Source organism: Chelonia mydas, chromosome 1 (genome assembly GCF_015237465.2).
Source record: "Chelonia mydas isolate rCheMyd1 chromosome 1, rCheMyd1.pri.v2, whole genome shotgun sequence".
NCBI classification, from domain to species: domain Eukaryota; kingdom Metazoa; phylum Chordata; order Testudines; family Cheloniidae; genus Chelonia; species Chelonia mydas.
This window is the reverse complement of record NC_057849.1, coordinates 229913662-229936812: the sequence shown is the minus strand read 5'-3', so window position 1 is coordinate 229936812 and position 23151 is coordinate 229913662. Positions and strand designations below refer to the sequence as shown.

Below are 23151 nucleotides of genomic sequence, written 5' to 3'. Positions count from 1 at the left end.
GTCACAACTTGCATGCACAGGTATGAAGCGACGCTTGTCAGTTGGGCTGGTCATGGTGCCTGTTTCAACCCACATGTTATCCGTATGTTCCACTTTTGGAAAGTAGTGAACAACAAGGACCAAAACATCTGTATCAGGTGACCTAATTACTATAGTTCCTTTAATACCAAGGGACCCAAAAGCCATTTTGGCACACATAGCATGCAGAAGCATACTTGTGTCTGCTTCCTCTTGAGTACTGCGCAAGTCTTGGGCTTCTTCAACACCTCTGCCAGTGATGGAAAAGCCTCCAGCAAGAAGTATCTGGGTTGAGCATGCTCCTACATCCTCAGAGGCATTTTGAACCATATATTCACACAGGAATTTTACAAGTGACTGCTTGTTGGATGCCATGTTTAGAAACTTTTTCCATGCAGGAATAGGGCATCCACCGGTTAGTATTTCTTGCATCCAACTTTAGATCCTGTCTGGTGCCATCTTTCTGCAGGTTTCACAGAGTTACTGTTTTCATATCCATCAAAGACTTCATTTACAGAATTAGCTTTGTCAAAACCTTTTAGGACCTGCCTCACACACTCAGCAGCCAATTCATCAAATGTGTGGAATTTGTCTCCAGCCATGATTTGTATGACAGCTATGGTATCTGTGATATACACTGTGGTTTCCTTGTAGCATGCTCCTAGCTCATAGATTCTTTCAGCCTGAGCTTCCAGTTGATGCCCTTGTGACTCTGGCAGACCAGGTGCCAGCTTTTGCCAAGGCTTTAGGCCTCAGCTGAGTACTGATGAATTCATTGCTGGAAACCAGTCTGTTTCACCTGTGTGTTAGTATGGTTAAGATGGGTATTGAACTTATAACAAGGTCTTCAGTGTTTAGACTATGTGAAATGTTTGTAAATTGCTGCATGCTTTAATCTCACTTAAATATCACCTTGTAGCATATGATAAAGATATTATACGTTTTTGCTTTGTAACTGTAAAAATGTTTGCTCTGAAACTATGAACACAGTCAGGAGGAATCATCTCCTGCCCATCAAGAAGGCTTAATCAGAACTAAATGGGTCATTGTGAGACATCACAATACAAAGACTTTGTAAATTGCCTCCTTCCACCCAGGAAGAGGCTATGTGCAAAAGGGCTTATCCCATCAGTTTGAATTCTGGAAGAAGGAAATAAAAATAGCCAACAAGAAATGTTTTAATCTTTTGCTGTAAGGACTCTCACAGGGCTGGAGCTATGAAACAGAGGCAGAGATCCCCAGAGTCAACCTGGGTTACCCCTAAAAACATTCAGAGCTGACAGATTACTATAATTCTGTCACCTTTTGAAACCATAGCCTGAAACTCATTGGTCTATATAAGTTTGCTTGCTTTAACCTTGTAATAATTCTCTCACTTCTTTTCTTAGTTAATAAATCCTTAGATAGTTTACGATAGAATTGGCTATAAGCGTTGTCTTTGGTGTGTGCTCTAAGGTACAAACTGATCTGGGGTAAGTGACTGGTCTCTTGGGACTGAGAGCAACCTGAATATTTTGTGATCTTTGGTTTATAGCAACCATCTCTCACTCAATCCAGCTTGCCTGGATGGCAAGATAGACTGGAATGTCCAAGGGGACTCTGTGACTCCATGGTAAGCTTTAGGAGTTTACACTTGTTACTGAGTTGATGAAATCTAATTATAGAAAATACAACCAGTTTGGGGTCTCTGCCCTGCTTCTTGACAGTCTGCCCTGAGGTTGGCACTCATGGTCATGCACTCCAGATAGTGTGATAGCCCTAACTCAGCTTTGCCTGTTCTTCTTGTTCCATCAGCATGGAAGAGGGATATAGGCACAGGACCCATTGGGAGACCAAGAATATGCATCTTGCTAAGGACAGGGCTCTGCAGAAAATTTCTGGATTGATAGCTGCTGTGATTGCCCTACCAGTGACAGACTTAAATTTGGTCTTCTTGGCCAAGTCATCAAATGTTTTGATGCCAGATTTCTTGACTGGACTGAAGAAGCTACATGTCCCATTCGAATCAAGTGCACCTCTCATAGATCTTTCCATTTGTTCTTCACCAACATCTGCTATTTTCAATAGAGACTCTTGTACATCTACTATTACATGCGGTCCAGTAGATATGTTGATAAGCACCTCCGGGTGCGATTCAGGGTCAAATGGGTTTGTCATATTGTTGCTATTATGGTTGGGAAGAACTGTAAAATGCTCTTCAGTGCAGAGGCAAGGACTTGTTTGTGGACTTTGTCTCACTACTTGTTGTTATGCCACTTCTTTCTCTCACAGCTTTTGCAAATTCATAATATTGTATTGTGTGTAATGTGTATTGTTAACTCTAACACTAATACTCACAAAAAGAAAAGGAGGACTTGTGGCACCTTAGAGACTAACCAATTTATCTGAGCATAAGCGTTCGTGAGCTACAGCTCACTTCATCGGATGCATTCAGTGGAAAATACAGTGGGGAGATTTATATATACAGAGAACATGAAACAATGGGTGTTACCATACAGACTGTAAGGAGAGTGATCACTTAAGATGAGCTAATACCAGCAGGAGAGCGGGAGGGGAGGGGGGAGAAAATCTTTTGTAGTGATAATCAAGGTGGGCCATTTCCAGCAGTTGACAAGAACGTCTGAGGAACAGTCGGGGGCGGGGGGGGAATAAACATGGGGAAAGAGTTTTACTTTGTGTAATGACCCATCCACTCCCAGTCTCTATTCAAGCCTAAGTTAATTGTATCCAGTTTGCAAACTAATTCCAATTCAGCCGTCTCTCGTTGGAGTCTGTTTTTGAAGTCTTTTTGTTGTAATATTGCGACTTTTAGGTCTGTAGTCGAGTGACCAGAGAGATTGAAGTGTTCTCCGACTGGTTTATGAATGTTATAATTCTTGACATCTGATTTTTGTCCATTTATTCTTTTACGTATAGACTGTCCAGTTTGACCAATGTATATGCCATCATGTGCCAGCAATGCCCCTCTGCCATGTACATTGGTCAAACTGAATGTTATGATTCCTGATGTCAGATTTACGTTGATTTATTCTTTTGTGTAGAGACTGTCCGGTCTAGCCAATGTACATAGCAGAGGGGCATTGCTGGCTCATGATAGCATATATCACATTGATAGATGTGCAGTGAATGAGCCCCTGATGGCATGGCTAATGTGATTAGGTCCTATGATGGTGTCACTTGAATAAATATGTGGACAGAGTTGGCATCGGGCTTTATTGCAAGGATAGATTCCTGGGTTAGTGTTTCTGTTGTGTGGTGTGTGGTTGCTGGAGAGTATTTGCTTCAGGTTGGGGGGCTGTCTGTAAGCGAGGACTGGTCTGTCTCCCAAGATCTTTGAGAATGAGGGATCATTTTTCAGGATAGGTTGTAAATCTTTGATGATGTGCTGGAGAGGTTTTAGTTGGGGGCTGAAGATGATGGCTAGTGGCGTTCTGTTATTTTCTTTGTTGGGCCTGTCCTGTAGTAGGTGACTTCTGGGTACTCTTCTGGCTCTGTCAATCTGTTTTTTCACTTCAGCAGGTGGGTATTGTAGTTTTAAGAATGCTTGATAGAAATCTTGTAGGTGTTTGTCTCTGTCTGAGGGATTGGAGCAAATGTGGTTGTATCTTAGAGCTTGGCTGTAGACAATGGATCGTGTGGTGTGTCCTGGATGGAAGCTGGAGGCATGTAGGTAAGTATAGCTGTCAGTAGGTTTCTGGTATAGGGTGGTGTTTATGTGACCATCACTTATTAGCACAGTAGTGTCCAGGAAATGGATCTCTTGTGTGGATTGGTCTAGGCTGAGGTTAAGTATCCTCACACCCTCTTGTCAACTGTCTAAATGGGCCATCTTGATTATCACTATAAAAGTTTTTTTCTCCTGCTGATAATAGCTCATCTTAATTAATTAGCCTCTTACAGTTTGTATGGCAACTTCCACCTTCTCTGTGTGTGTGTGTATATATATATATATATATATATATATATATATATATATATATCTTCTTACTATATGTTCCATTCTATGCATCCGATGAAGTGGGCTGTAGCCCACGAAAGCTTATGCTCCAATAAATTTGTTAGTCTCTAAGGTGCCACAAGTACTCCTGGTTTTTTTTGGAAATAATGGGATCACTGCAGTTTCAACTGAAAAGCTTTTTATTTTCTATGGTCCTCAGCTTTCTATATTTTTCTTCCACAATTTAAACAGCTCAGGGTACTGCAGTCCATATGTTGCTTTAGGTAAAGAGAGGAAAAATGGTCTAATGAATGGGTTGGGGTCATGAACAGCTCTCAGGGGCTCAGCTCACAACCATATTCCCCTTCTTTATGGCTGGATGGTGGAGGGGTCCCATAAGTTATGGCAGCAGGGGCTTAAAACATTTTTCTCTTGCAGGCGGGCATTATGGTGTGAAAAAAGTTGAGAACAGAGCTGCTTTAAAAAATAATAATTAAACTTATTTTTTGACAAAAAATGGCTTTTCATCAGTAAGGAGATTTTCATGAAAAAGTTTCAATTTTCATTGAAAATGTGGGATTTTTATTGCAGTCCCCTTCCAAAAAAAAAATCAGTTTTCAGTTTCCAAAAAAAAACAAATGAAAATTGGTTTATTTTTATGAAAACCTGAAACATTCTGACGAAAAAATTTGACAAAAATGAAAAAAAAAATCATCAAAACAAATGGAGGGAAAAAATGTCATTTTTCCACCAGTTCCAGTTGAGAACCTCTGGCTGATTGATTAAAGCCCAGCACTGGAAATCCTGAATTATTCTTAGCTCTGCCACTGATGTGTGGCTTTTGATAAGGTATTAAAAACAACATTTTCAGATGTAGTCACTGATTTTGTTTTCCTCAAATTTTAGCTGTCCAATTTAAGGCGCCTTAGGTACTGTAAGTTGGGGACCCACAACTCGAGGTGCCTCAAATCAATGGCCAGTTTGCTGGAGGTAAAATGCTTCTGTGCTTCTGTATCTCAAAATGGGGATAACAGTGCAGAATACTACATTACTGGGACATGATTCATTAATGTGGAGGGTGGGATGGGAAAAATGGAGACAAAGGGCCTGATTTAGCATGCCGCTGTACTAGTTTTAGCCTGGAGAAACTCCATTGAAATCAGGCCCACTGTGGTAAATCGGTCCCAAAGCTTCTACAAACATATCAAAACCGTATCCAACAGCGTAAGAATTACCAGACGAATTGTGTTTGAGGTCTTTTCCCCTTCTCATTATGTGATGCAGATAACCAACTATTTGAACTGGGTTGTAAGAAATTTAGCTGACTTGGAGGTGCAGATGGGTGCAGTGAAAAAAGTGAACAGTTTCCTGACCATGGAGTCTGAGAACTACGAAGGCACTATGGGTATTGTACTATAATCCTTTTTATTTTCTGCAGGTACCATAAAAGCAAGCACATTTCATTTCTTCCATTCATGATCATGCAAAAAACACAGAGACCTTGGGCCAAATTCTGTTCTCATTTACATACAGAGGCAGATTAGGGGTTTGTGGGTCCCTGGGCCAAAGTAAGTGGGGGCTTCTCCCCAACGCGTCCGCCTGCATCACCCCCCTCCATCCTGCCCCAGTGCTCCTGATGGGGAAATGGGGCCTTCCCCTGCTCCCCAGCAGGAGCGCGAGGCAGATGGAGCGGAACAAGCCCCCACATCCCTATCCGGCTCCCCGGCAGGAGTGCTGGGTGGTTGGAGCGGGTCGGGGAGCAAGGGCCCCTCAATTGTCCTGGGCCCCTGAGCACAGGCCCCGTTGGACCAGTGGCTAATCCACCACTGTTTACCTGCGTGTACGCTCAATGACATCGGGAGTACCGCACAAGCAAATCCGCTCATCCTGTGTGTCAAGATCAGGAAGCTCAGTGCTAATGTTTCTGTGCTGCAGTTTTCAGCACTAGCGGAGAGCGCAGTCTCAACAGGTGCCATCCTCCCTAGCTCCTTTGGAACAGAACAAAGAGAGGATTCCAAATGTGCTTACAAATGGATGCATGGTAAAGGGGAAAGCGCAATGAGGGTGACTCAAAGATAGCATTTGCCTTTGTCTACTACAAATATTTCAGACCCTTCTCAAGTCCCGAAAGACTGGCCACAAGAGGGGGAAATCAAGATTGAAGATTTGTGTGTCCGGTATGAAAATAACCTGAAGCCTGTTCTGAAGCATGTCAAGGCTTACATCAAACCAGGACAGAAGGTAATGTGCCATCCTCACTTCAGGCTGATACCTTTATAGCAGCTTCTGTCATTTGTGGAAACGAGGACTCCCCACTAGCAATGGCTCATTAGTAAGAACAGCATCTAAAATACTTGAATGTTTTGAAGTTTTGGAATAGCCTTCCGAGGGAAGTAGTGGGGGCAAAAGATCTATCTTGCTTTAAGATTAAACTCGATAAGTTTATGGAGGAGATGGTATGATGGGATAACATGGCTTTGGTAATTAAATATTCATGGTAAATAGGCCCAATGGCCTGTGATGGGTTTTAGATGGGGTAAGATCCAAGTTACCCGGGAAAGAATTTTCTGTAGTATCTGGCTGATGAATCTTGCCCATATGCTCAGGGTTTAGCTGATCGCCATATTTGGGGTCGGGAAGGAATTTTCCTCCAGGGCAGATTGGAAGGCCCTGGAGGTTTTTCGCCTTCCTCTGTAGCCTGGGGCACGGGTCACTTGCTGGAGGATTCTCTGCTCCTTGAGGTCTTTAAACTACAATTTGAGGACTTCAATAGCACAGATATAGGTGTGAGGTTTTTTTTTTTTTGTAGGAGTGGTGGGTGAAATTCTGTGGCCTGCGTTGTGCAGGAGGTCAGACTAGATGATCATAATGGTCCCTTCTGACCTAAATATCTATGAATCTATGAATCTATGAATGTATAGCTGTGCAAACAGAGCCAACATTTTTAGCTGCACCCAAAGGATGGCCTTGTGGCGAAAGCAAAGGGCTAAGTTGGGAACCTACGTATTTCCATCTTCATCACAGATTTCTTGTGTGGCTCTGGGCAAGTCATTTAACAGCTCTGTACTACATTCTATCTGTAAAATGAGGATGAGTTAGACCTGGTCTACACTCGGGGGGGGAGGGGATTGATCTAAGTTATGCAACTTCAGCTACATGAATAGCGTAGCTGAAGTTGACGTACTTAGATCTACTTACCGCAGTGTCTTCACTACAGTAAGTTGACGGCTGACACTCTCTCACCTGCGCCTCTCGCCCTGGTGGAGTACCAGAGTCGACGGGAGAGCACTTGGCGGTCGATTTATCACGTCTAGACTAGACACGATAAATCGACCCCCGCTGGATCAATCGCTGCCCATCGATCCAGCAGGTAATGTAGACAAGCCCTTAGACTTACCTACCTTGCAAATGTTAATATTCATGATCATTTGTAAAGCACTTGGAAATCCTGAAGTGGAAGGTGTTATAGAAATACCATTATATAGTATTATAATGCCAAATAATATATTAAAAACTGTTAATTATATTATAATAATCATTATTATAAATGCTAGAAGCATTGTCAGCAGCAATTATTGTGATATTAGATATTTCACTTTTATATTGGCTATAAAATATTTGATACTGCCTTTTTCAATTGCTTTTGATGGGGAGAAGAGGAGTCCCTCAGGCCCTGATGCAGCAAGGAACTGAAGCATGTTTCTAAATTTAAGCACATCAGTAGTCAATGGGACTACTCGCATGCATAATGCTAAATCAAGGCCTTGGTGGGCAGGCTAACCTGTATGTGTGGGAACAAGAATCACCATGGCCAAGCATCTGATCTGATTTACACCCTGAGCTCAGTACGTTGCTCATATCTAGCACCTTAAACCCATGGTCCTTAAACCATACATTAACTCCTGATGTCCCCTTAAGAAATGCACTGGTGAGCAGAGGGTGAGACCATGGTTACATACATGTCCCCATCACCACTGGATCTGTTAGCAATGTAGGCAATCATAACTATCCCATCATTGTGCTCCCCAGCATCAGTAGCAGCCCTCATACAAATGCTCCTTGTGGGAGTGCACATTGTGGAACCCTCTCCCAACTCCTGTGCAGCCGTATGTTTATCCCTTAGTTTTTAAGTTGGTTTGGGGTTTTCATCAATATGGATTAAATTTCAAATTTCCTTACTGGGTCTGTGAGTTTTGTTCACAATTCCCTTCTCCCCAAGATCGACTTCAGAACAATAACAATTTCCTTTGCTTTGCAGGTTGGGATCTGTGGTCGCACTGGCAGCGGAAAATCATCATTGTCTTTGGCTTTCTTCAGAATGGTAGACATATTTGATGGTTAGTTGCTTAGGATCCCCATTAGCATGTATTATATCTGTGAAACTGCTACCCCATTCCCTACTCCAGTTCTTCAGAAGCAAGCAAGCAGATTTAAGGCTTATGTCTAAGCTTTCTGTCCTCTCAAAACACTTGTTTTGGATCAGGTGTATTACACCCAATCCTTCAAAGTCCAGAGCACCTCTTGGCAGCAGCATTCAGTTCTGCAGGAAATGCTCAGCTCATCATAGGATCTGGTACTAAGTCCCTATTTTATGATCTGAAAGAATAATGTACTGTGTCTAGATGGGAAGAGAAAATATGTAACTCTCTGGTGCCTATAGATTTTTCCCCACAAAATAGACATCTGCCATAACTGAACGTGGTTCCATGTGAGTAAAATAGAAACAGGTGCTCAATAAATGCAGTTCCTTGATATTTTTCTTTTATTGTGGTTCCCCACTGTTACAATAGAAGCTGTCTAAGGATTCCAATGATTTTGGGGGCCCCTGCAGTGCTCTTATTCCGAAGGCATTCCATCATTTCCACCCAGAACTGATTATATATCTGGAATGTCTGCCTGTGAAATCCAATCAGATATGGGAGGATAAATATATCAGATGCTCTTAGTTTAATTCACTGGTTTATGTCCATCTTTTCCTCTCCATCTCTCGTATATCTCCTTTCTATCTGTCTGTCTCTCTTATTTCTCCACTCTTCCTGTATCTCTGATTTTTCTTTCTTTGGAAAGCATTGACTTTCTTCTCATATTTGCTCAATTCTTTCATAGTCTCCCTTTAACTCTCTATTGTCCATCTCTCTTCCTCTCTCCCATGTTAGACTGTCTCTGGTCCCTTTGCTCCCATCTCTTCTGCTCTCTGTCTGAAATCCAGGCCTCATTAAACTCATTGGCAAAGCTCCCATTGACTTCAGTGGAGCCAGGATTTCATCCTCTATGTCCATCTTGCTTCCTCATTCTGTTAGTTCTTTGCATTCACCTGTATTCCATGGTGATTCCTCCCCACCAAGGATCCCCAGCTTTCTGTTCCTCTTTGGGAGCTCACTTCTTTTACTTTTTTTTCACCCACCCTCTCTCTTTTCCTTGGCATCCTGCCCTAATGTCCCCTTCTTCCTCTCCCTAGTTCCCATATTTCCTCTCTGCTCTTCCCTGCCTGTCCCACTCAGGCTTGTCTACACTACAGGGGTAAGTCGACTTAAGTTACACTACTCCAGCTATGTTATTCACGTAGCTTAGGTCGACTTACTGCGGTGTCTACACCGCGCTGGGTCAACAGGAGACACTCTCCCATCGCCTTACCTTCCCCTTCGCGTTCCGGTGGAGTACCAGAGAGTGCTCTGCCGTCAATTTAGTGGGGCTTCACTAGACATACTAAATTGACCCCCGCTGCATCGATCGCAGCAGCGTTGATCCTGGTAGTGTAGACATGGCCTCAGGCATCCCCATTTCCTCTGTTCTCTTCCCAGACCTCCCCAGATCATCCTGGTTTCCCCTCAAGATTATGTTCCCCCACTCACCAGTAAAGCCAAATCCTCTTTCGCCCCTGCCCCCACCCCAAGGTCCTGTCTCCTCCTTCCCAGACTCCCCGCTTTGCATGTGGGGAGGCAGAAGTAGTTAAGTTTATGCTGCCACAGCTGAAGGCCAGTGATCTAATTTTGCCTGAGTGAAAATGTAAGATAATCATATTTTAAACAGTATGGAAGAAATCCTGGCCCCATTGAACTTCAGGCATGTGGGTGATCCCACTGCAGTCAAGTTAAGCATGTGCTTATCTGCTTCTCTGGGTCAGGGCCAGAGCACTCAGCACCTTGCAGGATACAGCCTTGTATGGTTTACAAACTACAAGATGCTGAAAACTGACAATGACAGATGGGCCGCTTGGAATTGCCATTCCTTTGTCATGGCCTGGGTGAGATCTGGGTTTAGTCATTATTCGCAATAGTGCTAGCAAGTTCAGTTTAGGCACATCCTCATGTTGGGAGCAGCACGGAGCTACACGGGAGCTTCAGGAGAAATTGTGCCGCACAGAGGCAGTGTCCCCGCTGAGGCTTCCCAGTGCAAATGTGGACTGAGCCTGATGGCTACATCCCTCATCTTAGTCCCTTCTATACACCTGCCCACCACAGTTCCTGTGCTCTGGGAAGCTCAGTGGTTGCACTTGTACCTGGCTCCTGTGCATAGTCTTAAGGGGAGAGACTTCTTGTGCTCTTCTCATCCTTTCCTACTGGCAGAGCAGCTGATCACAATCTGGCCTGTAATTTTTTTTTCTCTAAATGCCAAATGTTGCCACACCTCACACACCACATGGCAATTTTCCAGGTGAAACCCACACACTCACTGACTTGATATGGTGATGAAATCCCCTTTACGTTAGTGAGTATTCCAGCTGTTACATGCAGCTTCCTTTATTGGAAGGACTTGCCGGGCCTGCAGGGTGATTAATGCAATTGTTCCCATTACTCTTATGGTAGCTGAACAATATGCATTGTAATTAATCTCTTACCCTATTCTTAGAGGACACTGATCTATGGAAACTGACACTAATGGGATTAAAATGCCTGAAAACTGGACGTGTTCTTCATTTACTCAGCCACCTCTTGTGAAAAAGTCACTCAATTTAGATAAATCTTTCTAAAGTTCTAGGTGTGCTTTGATATTTCATGTTATGGCTACTTGAGTGCACTGCGCAAAATAAACTGGCATAAATTTGAAACAAAGGACCCAATCCTACTCGGACTGAAGTGAGTGGGCCCAGAAGAGGCCAAAATATGACAACTTCATTAGCTGCTTTTGTTCTCTCTTCCTCTATTTGGCTGCAGATCCGAGGGTGCTCACAGTAAATTATCCTTTTAATGGCATCATCAGTCATGCAGCATGGAAGCAAAATGTGTCCTTTAAGGGAAGAAGAAAAAAAACGAAAAGAAGAAGAAAGAAAGAGAGAGAGAGAGAGAACAGTGTCTGGGCATCAATACTCCTGTTTTCCTCTGGGTTGTGTTATATATGAGCACCTTCCACATGTTTATAGAGCCATAAACAGCTGAAGGAATGCAGTCAGTCTCAGACAGTTATGTTTAATCTTTCCATATGCTTCTTACCAATAGTATGATGCTTGTGATGTCCTCACTCTGTGTGTCATTTCAAACAGGGAAGATTGTGATTGATGGAATAGACATTTGTAAACTGCCCTTGCACACCCTCCGTTCCAGACTCTCAATTATTCTCCAAGACCCCATACTGTTCAGTGGTTCCATTCGGTAGGTATCCATTCTCACTGTATGACCTTTAAGGTTGCTTGGGAGAGGGTACCACAGAAGTAGCTATGGGATGCGGTGATATGCAAGGACGGGAACCTTAAATTCCTATTACTGGTTCCACAACCTTTTCAGAGAGCTCAAGTAACATAATGCCACAATGTGTCCTGGGAATAGGCCAGGATGCTAGCATATAACAATAATTTCTGGATCTTTGTCACTTTTCCCCCTGCAGCTTTAATTTGGATCCAGAGTGCAAGTGCACTGACGATAGGCTTTGGGAAGCTCTGGAGATTGCTCAGCTGAAGAACATGGTCAAATCATTGCCAGGAGGTCTTGGTATGTTTGAACAAGGCCAAGTAGCCATGAATCTATTCCAGCCCTTAAAAAAGAGCCATATCTATATATAGCTACAAAGAAACAGTTTGACTTTTTAATGTCTCTCTGTAGGACAAGGGGAGCGTACTGTACAATGCATTCTATACTTCGAGCCTCCCTGTAACAGAGGCAGGCACTTGGGCCCAGATTCTAAGATGTATTTAGATGCTTAACATTAGATACCTACCTCCCTTTCAGGATCTGGGCCCTGATGAATATTCCAACAGTATACCAGAGATAATATACATGCTATGCTGCTGAATGATGTTTTAGCTTTCTCCTTAATTCAGGGAAATATTGATGTGGCACATCAACAGGTGGGGTGGGGGGACTAACTGTCAAAGGGTTAAAAGCTTTTAGTCTTGCAGCAGCAGCTCTGTGATTGCCAAATGAAGCTCCAACAGCTGCATCTCCTAATTATGTCACTGATCGAGCATTTCCCTTTGCATTCCAGGTCTGGTTCATGAAGGAAAGCCAATTATACACAGTCCATATTATGAGCACATAACACTAGGCCTTCCCAAACACGTTAACTCCTTACTCCATGATCATGTGAGATGGTCTGTTGTCCTCATGATGATGGTCCCAACAGCTGTGTTCAGTTTCCTCCATATCATTGCATTCCAACACTCATCAGAGATGATATTCTGTGTATTTTTCAGGGGTATTACTGATGTTTGAACAGCTCTTACATGGAGATTTTATGGTGTAAATTGAAAGTCATTTGTGATATTGATTTGCTCTTTCATTTGTATGGGCAATTGCATAAAATCCTGAGACAACAGTGTTTAGATGGCATAATCCTTAAAACTAACTATTTGAAAACTAACTATGTTACAGATGCGGTAGTAACAGAAGGGGGAGAGAATTTCAGTGTGGGGCAGAGACAGCTCTTCTGTCTGGCCAGAGCCTTTGTTCGCAAGAGCAGCATTCTCATCATGGATGAAGCCACAGCTTCTATTGACATGGCCACAGTGAGTATATCAGTTACATTGCTGCTAGTTGCTTTGCCTTTTAAGAGGCAAAAACACATTGGAAGTTGAGGCCAAGAAGTTGGTAACTGTCTTCCCTAGCTGTCATTCATGACACCTAGGCAGGGGAGACTGATAACTTGTTTTTTTAATATTTCAGTTATTTTTCGGTTATTTTGGTTTTAATTTTGATTTCTGTGGTGAGGGGAGAAGGGTTAAAGAAGAATCCTGCTACCAAGCTGTGTTGCATCACATCAGTGAGCGTCTACCACACAGACAGAATGCAATATACTGTATGGTCCTGAGTCTTTGATGGTGAAGGGCACATAGTGTGTAAGAGAACTGAATAACTGTTTAAACTTTTTCTGGACAGGAAAACATTTTGCAGAAGGTTGTGATGACTGCCTTTGTGGACCGCACAGTTGTAACGATAGCAGTAAGTATCGATTCCAGCAGATGCCCCTTCCTCCTTTCCTCATACTTGCTTTTCACCAATTAATTATTGCTATGAAAATAAAACTAAGACACAGGCTCAAACCTGCATCTGGTTCCATAGTTTTGCAAATAGTTTCTATCTGTAAGGTGTGCCAAGTGAACACCCTCAGATCTGAACAACCAGAACTTTGCAGTGGAGTTTGCCATCGGAATCTGGATCCCATTACAAATTTTCCCATTGAGCTTAATCTCGCTACTCAGCTCAAATTAAAACACTGGATTCTACCACCACCAAAGTTTGGGGCTAGTTCAAAATCTGAATTTGAAATTTGCTGCTTAGACCCATCGCTAGTTTCTACAACTGTAACATGAACTGTGACTTTAAAAGCTTTTCAGTGTAGTGTCTCAAATTGGATTATTCTCTTCCCATACACCTTTGTTTTATTATCGTGGTTTTAAAAATTGAAGAGGTGGAAAATATTCACATCTCAACAAAAACCAAGAAAATGTTTTCAGCTAATTGTTTGTAACTTCTCCCCTTGTTTTTCAGTCAGTTCTAGGTGCCAGTGGATAGGCCAGGGATTCTGTACATATGTAAGACCACTGCCATTGCAGGAGCCTCAGGCACTCTTGTACCTTGATCCCTCCTGTGACTCTTCTGGGCTGTAATACTTTGGTCTAATTCTGGTTGTTGGGCTTTGTGTGGAGGTGGCAGGGTAGTGGTTAGTGCCCTGGGATGAAAAGAAAGTCAGACTACGGGCATGTCTGTACACACACACTTTCCGTGCAGCAATCTAGGGTGTAAATCTACAGCGCACCAGTGTGCCATTGTAACGGGGGTTTGGAAGGCCAGACAGCCTAGTGGTTGGAGTACTGGACTTCCAGCACTCTCCTTCTGTGATCAAGGTGCCTCAGTCTTTAAGGTAGGACAGGGTAGGGAGACCTGGGCCCTTCCACTTCTCTGGGTCCCAGCCAAGGGCCCTGTGTAAATCAACCCCTAAGTCGGGGCTCTCCCGGTGGGGAGTCTGCATCCACTGCCCTGGGCTACTTCCTATTGTTGCCCCTTGAGTGTGGTGCAGGGCCCCATAGTCTAAGTTGCAGTAGTGGCTTATCTCTAGTAGTTTCCCTTCATGGACCCTGGGCAGAGTCCTGCTGCTGTCCCAGGTTCCTCTGGGAGGGGCAGCCATAAGTTTGGCAGGGTCGGAACCCCCACAAGGTCTCCGCACTTTGGTCACCCAGTTCCTCTCAGGCCAGGTGCTCCTAGGCCTCTTTCTCCCTCTCCTTTGGCCAGGAAGACAGTGCTTGGTTCCTGGTGGCTGCCTTGGCTGGCAAGCTAGTGATCCTTCCCTTAAGGTAGGGAGGCAGCCAGCTCCTGCCTCTTCACCAGTCAGCCCCAAACTGAGTCAGGCTCCCTCCTTTTCTCCCCACTCCAGGTCTGGCATTGGCCCAAAGGCTCTCTTTAACCCTTTCCGTGCTGGTGGGTGGTTTCTCTGCTTCCTCACAGCCATGCACTAACTGTCCATGTGGAACCTGTTGATGAGCACTAAACATTCCCTAGTTCGCTTTGACATACTGTCATAAACCCCAGGACATTAGTGCTCACTAGGGAACATATAGTGTGCAGCAGCAGAGCCCAGATGGACAGTTAGCATGTGGTACGCTGCAATGCTATAGATTTACACCTCAGTTTGTCATACATTAAGTGGTTGTGTAGACATGCCCTGCGTGATCAGGTGCTTCCTTTTGGCCATAAACTCTATGACTCCAAAATATACATATATTAAAGTAATTCAACTCTGAGATGTGTTTAGTTGGCAGTCAGATGTTTTGTGTGTGAAATAAATTTTTGCTTCAACAGCTGTTTCACTTGCTTTGTCGGGGGTGTGATCGAGTGGTCAGCCCGTGAGATTGGAGTCAGCTCTACTGGGTTCTGTTTCCAGCTGTAGCAGTGACTCATTGTGATATCGTAGGAAAATCACTTAATGTAGCTCATGTATAACGGGCTTTAAGAACCTCAGATCCATAAAAGCATAACACACCAGTAACAAACAAATTCCCATTCATAAAACTGTCATTCCAATTCATGTCTGATTTATACTGTTTCTCTCACTAAAATATCACTTGTCTATGGCCTTCTGTTTTCCACATCGCTGTTTGAAGAAAAATAGCATTTGCTTATTTGGCTTTCCTGTTCTTCACAAAGCATTTTCCTTCCGTTGGCTTCACGTTCTTTCTTCCTTTGTGGCTGATCCTTCCTCCTATTTTTTCTCCCCACCTACCTGTTCTTCTTTTCAGCACCGAGTGTCTCAGATCTTGGATGGAGACATTGTGTTAGTCCTTTCCGATGGTGTTCTAGCTGAGTGTGATACTGCTTCAAACTTGCTCCTCAAAGAGGATGGCCTGTTCACCACTTTGGTGAAGACTAACAAGTAGACTCTCTCAGTCCACACTGCTCGCAAGACTTCTGGCTCTCTGGTAGTTACCGTTAGCTCTTTAATTATCTTAGCTCTGCTATCATTCTGCTGCTCTGAGATGACAGGTACAAAAGGCCATTTGCTGCATTCTGGTACTTTCAACTGGTGTTTGTGTTTTTTAAGTCCAAAATCCTGCTTGAATGAAGGCACTAATTATCTTTAATAGAGTAATGAGTCTAATACCATAGTAATACAAATTATAATTAACTACTTAATAAATAATTGCTTTTGAAAATAATATCTGAAATGAGTTGCATATGTCTGTCCAGATCTGGGTGGACATGAGTCCACATCACAAATGACACTTTAGTTGGTAGTCTCAGAAGAGAGACCAAGGACTGAATTAGTCTGGAAACTGAACTACCATCTCACCCCTAAGTATGCCCTTCCAGAGTGGGGTTGAACTATACTGGTAGGACAGCATGGGGAAGAACTTGCACTACCATTTTGAGTGTGCTATGGTTAAATGGCAGCGTTCATTCATTCTCCAGGATTGTCACTCGTGCACCAGTGCTAAATTCACAAAAACAAAACAAAAACAGGCATTTAAAGTAATGAAGCATAAACTCTTTATTCCCTTAATGCAACTATTGCCGCTTGGACTTGGCGCAGGACACATGATTCATCCCAAGTGTAAGCAAGCTGTTCCCTTAGGAACGGCCAGATGACACACATTAGTGGTATAAGCCAGTGGCTCTCAACCTTTCAAGACAACTGTACCCCTTTCAGGAGTCTGATTTGTCTTGTGTACCCCCAAGTTACACCTTGCTTAAAAACTACTTGCTTACAAAATCAGACATAGAAATACAGAAGTGCCCAGCACACTATTACTGAAACATTGCTGACTTTCTCATTTTATACCATATAATTATAATAAATCAATTGGAATGTAAATATTATACTTAGATTTCAATGGATAGTATATAGAGCAATATAAATAAGTCATTGTCTGTATGAAATTTTAATTTGTATTGACTTCGCTAGTGCTTTTTATGTAGCCTGTTGTAAAACTAGGCAAATATCTAAATGAGCTGATGTACCTCCTGGCAGATCTCTGCGTACCCCTGGTTGAGACCCACTGGTGTAAGATTCAGCCTTGCCTGAAATGACAAGTCCAAATCACACCAGCATCAACCCATCCCTCAACCCTCTCTGGCACAAAAATTGGATTCCATGCTGTGTGTGTGGTTTTAATACAAACATCAAACTCAAAGCCTCATCTAATCTGCATGATCACAGAAAAAACAAATGGTACTTTCTATGAGTACAATTTGTCTGTGTCCTTGATCAAGGCATCCCAAAGAGGCAAGAGTATATCAGTGATCATGTACCTATATATAGCAGGGCTTATTCCTGGAGCCACATCCATGAGTTTAGTTCCAAATGGCCAGTTCCATAGAGCCCAATCAAGGAGGGTGCTGAGAATTTCCTGAGTCAATGAGCATTGAGTATATTCCGAACCCCTCAGGAGCTGTTCAACACCATGCACCATAGGGCTTAATCTTGCAGACACTCATGAACATGCTTAACTTTACACATCTGAGTAGTCCTATTGAGGTCAAAGGGGCATCTCACATACGGAAAGTTAAGCATCTGCATATGTATTTTCAGGCTCAGGGCCATGGTTCATAAAGCCCTTTGAGATCCCTTGGGATTAAAGTTGCTGAATAGGGCCTTATCCAAAACCTACAGAAGACAATAGAACTCCTACCATTGACTTTAATGGGCATTGGATCAGGTCTTAAATGAAAGTTATTATTGTAATGAGAATTTCTGTATGCTTTTGTTTTACCACAGCATCGGGTTCACACTATTTTGACTGCTGACCTGGTCATTGTGATGAAACGAGGGAATATTTTGGAGAATGACACACCAGAGAACCTGCTGTCTCGAGAAGATGGCATCTTTGCTTCTTTCGTCCGGGCTGACATGTGAAGGGTCACTAAATCGCATGCTGTATTTTTAATAGCTAATTTTTAAACAAATGAAATCCAAATATTTTCTATTCAATGTAGCATCACATTAGCCTTTTCAAAGGTTTTTTTTCTTCATGTGTCTATCTTTAAATAATAAAACCCATTGCAATCCATGTATGCCTCAAAGCAATAAAAGTGTCACTGTACCAAATGCCATTAAACTTCCCCCACACACGTTTGCAACAATTTGATTTCTTGGGAGTTTGGCATTTTCCTTGGGAGGCATCGATTGCATTTTTCTTTCTTGTAACGAGCAAAAGCATTTGCTGCTTTTAGGAATGGCATGTGTTACATTCGAACCAGTGATCACATGGTTTAATTTATCATGAGATTTACAGGGCCCCCAGGGTATCCTCCCCGAGTTAAAAAATAACTACATGACATTTGGTGTGATCTGTTGCATTCCACAGACAAGCTTTGCCTGCCAAAATATCTTTGTAAGCCAAGGATAAAAATCTTCCCTTGAAAGCATAATGTCGCAGCATCCAAAAAGGGAAAGCCTCCTCTCCTCCACTTTAATTCACATGAGCTAGTTAGAACAATGCTGTCTTTTAAATGCTGCGGTGGTTACCATGCACAAACCTATCCAAGATGCTTAGCCTGTAGCAAGCTTCCCTCGTGTTATAATAGCTCTCACTCTCTTCCCTATGCACATGCGTTTCTTTCATTACGGGGTGGTGTACTCTCAGGATGAGGCAGGAATCTGCTCTTCCTAATGGCAATGGCAAAACAATGTCAAATGGAAGAGCTGGGATGTTATAAAGTAAAAATGAAGCTCAGTATTTTCAAAGCGTCATGTTAGGCTCCTAAATCCATGTTTGTTCTATGGACTCTTGAAAGTCAAAAGGCCAAACTCATCCCTGGTATAATTATATTGGCTTCAGTAGGGTTACACTGGGGATGAATTTCATTCAGTATGTTAAAGACTCTGTAATAAGGGAACTATGGACTTGAAAGCCTGGCTGAAGTATTCCAGTTAATATGTAAGGCCTGACCTTGCAATTAGACAATCATTAGGAGCTATTCATCAATCTGAACCTTCTTGTGGTATTCTCTTATCGTGGCCCTGTGACGGGTTGGGTCACAGAAACTCCCTCAAGACTGTCACTAGATGTGCTGGGATACCACTGAGAATAAACCCCCTGCCAGAAAAGGCTTCCCTCCACTCCCGTCTTGCTGACCTAGACACACCAGTCAGCTCCAGGATAGACCAAGAGGCTGGGCCATGCCCCCCTGCAGTTCACAGAAACTAAGATTCACTTAGCCCAGGGGCTTCTCAGTTAACAGGGACTTTCCCAGCACCCAGTATTCAGTCTTTCTGGGAGCCTAAACCCCAAATAAATCCATTTTACTCTGTATAAAGCTTATACAGGATAAACTCATAAATTGTCCGCCCTCTATAATACTGAGAGATATACACAGCTGTTTGCTCCCCCACGTATTAATCACTCTGAGTTAATTAATAAACAAAACTGATTTTATTAAGTATAAAAAGTAGGATTTAAGTTGTTCCAGGTAATAACACAGAACAAAGTAAGTTACCAAGCAAAATAAAGCAAAACACACAAGTCTAAACCTAATACATTGAGCAACTGCATACAGGTAAATCTCACCGTTAGAGATGTTCCAATAAGCTTCTTTTACAGACTGGACTCCTTCCTAGTCTGGGTCTAGCAATCACTCACAGCCCCGTAGTTACTGTCTTTGTTCCAGTTTCTTTCAGGCATCTTTTGGGGGTGGAGAAGCCATCTATTAAGCCAGCTGAAGACAAAATGGAGGGGTTTCCAGGGCCTTTTATATTATTTCTCTTGTGGGCGGAAACCCCTTTGTTCTCCTGTGCAAAATCACAGCAACAAGATGGAGTTTGTAACCACCTGGGCAAGTCACATGTTCATGAATGATTCCTATTTTTGCAGGCCGATGCCATTGTTTAAATGTTAGTTTGAACATTCCCGGGAAAGCTCTCCCAAAGATCTTCAGTTAAGTGTTTCTTGATTGGGCACTTACTGAGAATAGTCCTTTCTCAAGAAGCTGACCAAATGCTTCACTGAGGCTACTTAGAATCAAACACATTGCGATACAAGTACATAGCCAATATTCATAACTTCAAATACAAAAATGATAGCATAATTATAACCAGCAAACTACAACCTTTCCATAGACACCCCACTTGACCTCCTCTGTACAAGATCTGGTGCAACCATAGGACCCAGGTTGCAACCATGATCTATATGGTCACCGTTCATGTCAATAACATCACAGACCTCCCCCCCCCAATACTCTTCACAGTTCTACAGCATTTCTTAATCAAACCCTGAGCCCGGGGACATGATTTTCAAAGCAGTCTAGAGGATTTTGATACATCTTAATGCAAGGTATGTGTCTAAATTCCTTATGTGCCTTTAAAAATCTCAACCGGAGATCTCTCTACACCTGACTAATATTTAGGACTAGATTCTGTACTTCTATTTGTGCACATAAATCCCACTGTACTGATGGGAATTTTTCATACATACGTCCAAAGGCAGAATCTGGCCCATAAGCTTTTTGGGGGCTGGTACTATTAAACACGAGTCATACGTATCCACTAATGTATGTCTAGGAAGGAAAGAAACATGGTGCTATAATGACCTATTTAATATTTAAAAAATTAAGAGATAAGTTGCAGGGAGGAAGAAATGATCTCAACAGCTGAGAATTTGAGGTGTTTAAGATCTGCATTCAAATTTTGCAGATTTATCCTGATAATGTAAAGAGAAAAAAAGTGGTACAGCGATTTACTAGTGAGCCATCTTGACTATCTGAAATGAGTCTGTAGCTCACTTAGCCAGCCCAAAGAAATCATTCAGTAACATTTTCTGAGGAGCAGCACGTCTCACAATTCTTGTTGTTTGCTGGATAAATGCACTGTGTTGACCTCTGTCATGCAATAAATAAATAAATAAATGAAGCAGATGTTTGCCGCGTAAGAGCGTGTTTATTCTGCAAGAGTCCAAGGGGCAAAGTCATTCTTGGTTTTATTCCATTGACGTCGATGAACTTACACTAGAAAGGAACTGGATTCACTATGTTGAGACTCAATATTAAAATGAAGACCCAAGAGCTTTGCTGAACACATCCATTGATTTAGATGTCTATGCAGTATTGATTTAACACTTTTCAAACGAGCCAATCCAATTGACTGGGCAGTGAAAGTGACTCCCATTTGACTTTAATGGGGCTGGGATTTCACCCTGGATCATGTAAAGCCTTGTATGAACAATTAACAGATTATTCCTACTATATTTGTTCCAAAGTCACGACCAGGCACACATAGCAAGTTCTTGCCTAGACAATCCTTCTACCGCTATAGCGTTTACTGGATGCTACCCTTTTAGTATGTGAAGGAGGGAATCAGATGTAATGAGCTGTGAAAGACTTCCCAGCCAGCCAGTTCATCTTGCTGCAGGAGTGCAGGACTGTCTACCAAGATATTAACTAAATGTAGCAAACATATATGATAATTGTAATACCCAACTGATATACAGCAATCACTCACACCCCTGTAGTTACTGCCCTTTGTTCCAAGCAGTCACTTGAAAGTTAAGAAATTAGATTCTTCTTATATCGCAAGAGAGAGATGACAAGCTTCACATAAATTGCCACAGATCTACCAGGTCTCATTTATTATAGCCGCGGTGCATATTATCTTATATATACTCACCAGGGACATATGTTGAACTTTGCTTTTTTGTGTTTTCCATTGACAGAGAAGGATGCCTTTGCACCAGCATTCCCCATTGTTTGCATGGTGCTATTTTATTTTTCCGGATTGCTGTATTAAGAATGGTGCAGAAGGTATGAAGTATTTGAAATGAATTGTTGCAATTTTCTTTTAAGCTCTTAAGCATGTCCTCTTTTCGGGAGAAGTTCCCATAGGCTTCAGAGCAGGCGTGTCAAAAAAGAGTTAGCCCTACAGAGACTTGTTTTCTCTGTTTTCAGTACTTTTCCTTCCCTGCTGTGGGTGCCTACTGTCTGCTTTCATACCTCTTCCCTTCCTTCCTTCCTATCTCCTTATATTTCCCCCTGCTTGAGGCTCACTAATGTATCCCTGCATGCGCTCTGTGGCCCCCCTCCCCTTCCTGACAACTCCACGCCTTCCTCTCTGTCTCCAGCCTCCCTTCAGGCTGCCAGACATAGCTCCCCACTCCATCTCTTCATGAAAATATCTATTCAGGTTTGATACTGTCATTTCAATAGGTAAAACCAATTTTTGTTTGCGTACTGCACCCAGAACGACAGCTATAACTACCTGTACGCTGCTAGTTGTTGGTTGTTCTTTTGGGGAATGGGGAGCCTGATAATTACCTGGACTTGACATTTCAAACAATATTGTTCGTGAATGGGAAGGTCACGTCTTAAAAAAGAAAATAAATCAAGCCAGTGATGCTGAGGTGTTCTAAGTCCTAGCTGAGCTGGCTGATTTTTTTCCTTTGCCTTATACTCGTTTCAAAAATACACTGTTTGAAAAGGTTCTCTGCCTAATTACCACACTCTTGCTTTGTTTATTTTGTTAGGAAGGACTGTTATAAAAACTTGGATAGGTTTGTTGTGTAACACAGAAGTATCTAGCAAGTTTCTTAGCTGCACCATTGGCAAATGGTAGTTTCTCTCCTCCAAGGAAAGAACTGAAAAAGGAGAACTCTTGGGATGGAGATCTTCATGAGGATCCCCTTCTGGAGACCTCCCAACTCTTCCTCTCCCCAACCTCAAACATGTCTTGGAATGTAAATGGCCTTTCTCAAACAATGCATATCCCTGTGGATCCTGTGTAGAGGGCTGGCCCCCCAGCAGGATCCCACTCCTCGCTCCCTGAGAAAGTGGCATCTCCCAGGATTGCTGGGGTGATGTCATGGAAGGGGAGGGGCTACACAGAAATAGAATGTTCATTCACCTAGTTTCCATAGGCCCAGGTGAGGGACAATGTGCATGCCCTCCATCGTACACAGTTTCCCCCACTCAAACCTCACCCCAGCACAGAATCCAGACCACAGAGAACTGCTGCAGATTCTGAACCAGGAAGGGTGATATGAAGCCAGCAGTCACCTCTTCCATGTGGATAGGCAGAAGATCCTTGCTCAGTCACCTCTGTGCATGGATACACAGAGCTCAGGCTGGCCCAATATTCCATCTGTGTTAAATACTGTACCAGTGCCACAGAATCAAGTCTCCAATAAATCTAGGTAGGACCTGTATGCAATGTCCCAGCAGTCCCGGTCTGCAGCCCCTCCACCCTCTCTCCTCCTTAAACAAAAATTCAAAATGTATATTTTATACTTGTGTGATAGGGTGGGAGAAGGGAAAGAGAAATGTCTTTTGTTTTCTTCACCCTGTTTG

General features: G+C 42.7%; 1 protein-coding gene across 3 annotated transcripts in view; it reads left to right on the top strand.

Moving 5' to 3' along the window:
- Positions 1–20728, top strand: part of ABCC9 (ATP binding cassette subfamily C member 9) — a 133012-nt gene extending 112284 nt beyond the window's left edge. For all 3 annotated transcript variants that reach the window (XM_043538775.1, XM_043538776.1, XM_043538777.1), the window contains 8 exons: positions 5240–5360; positions 6066–6196; positions 8214–8292; positions 11436–11544; positions 11777–11880; positions 12760–12893; positions 13264–13326; positions 17597–20728. In XM_043538775.1, the coding sequence (XP_043394710.1) occupies positions 5240–5360; positions 6066–6196; positions 8214–8292; positions 11436–11544; positions 11777–11880; positions 12760–12893; positions 13264–13326; positions 17597–17734 (879 nt within the window). In that variant the 3' untranslated portion in view covers positions 17735–20728. The remainder of the gene's footprint in view (positions 1–5239; positions 5361–6065; positions 6197–8213; positions 8293–11435; positions 11545–11776; positions 11881–12759; positions 12894–13263; positions 13327–17596) is intronic.
- The last annotated feature ends 2423 nt before the right edge of the window (positions 20729–23151 follow it).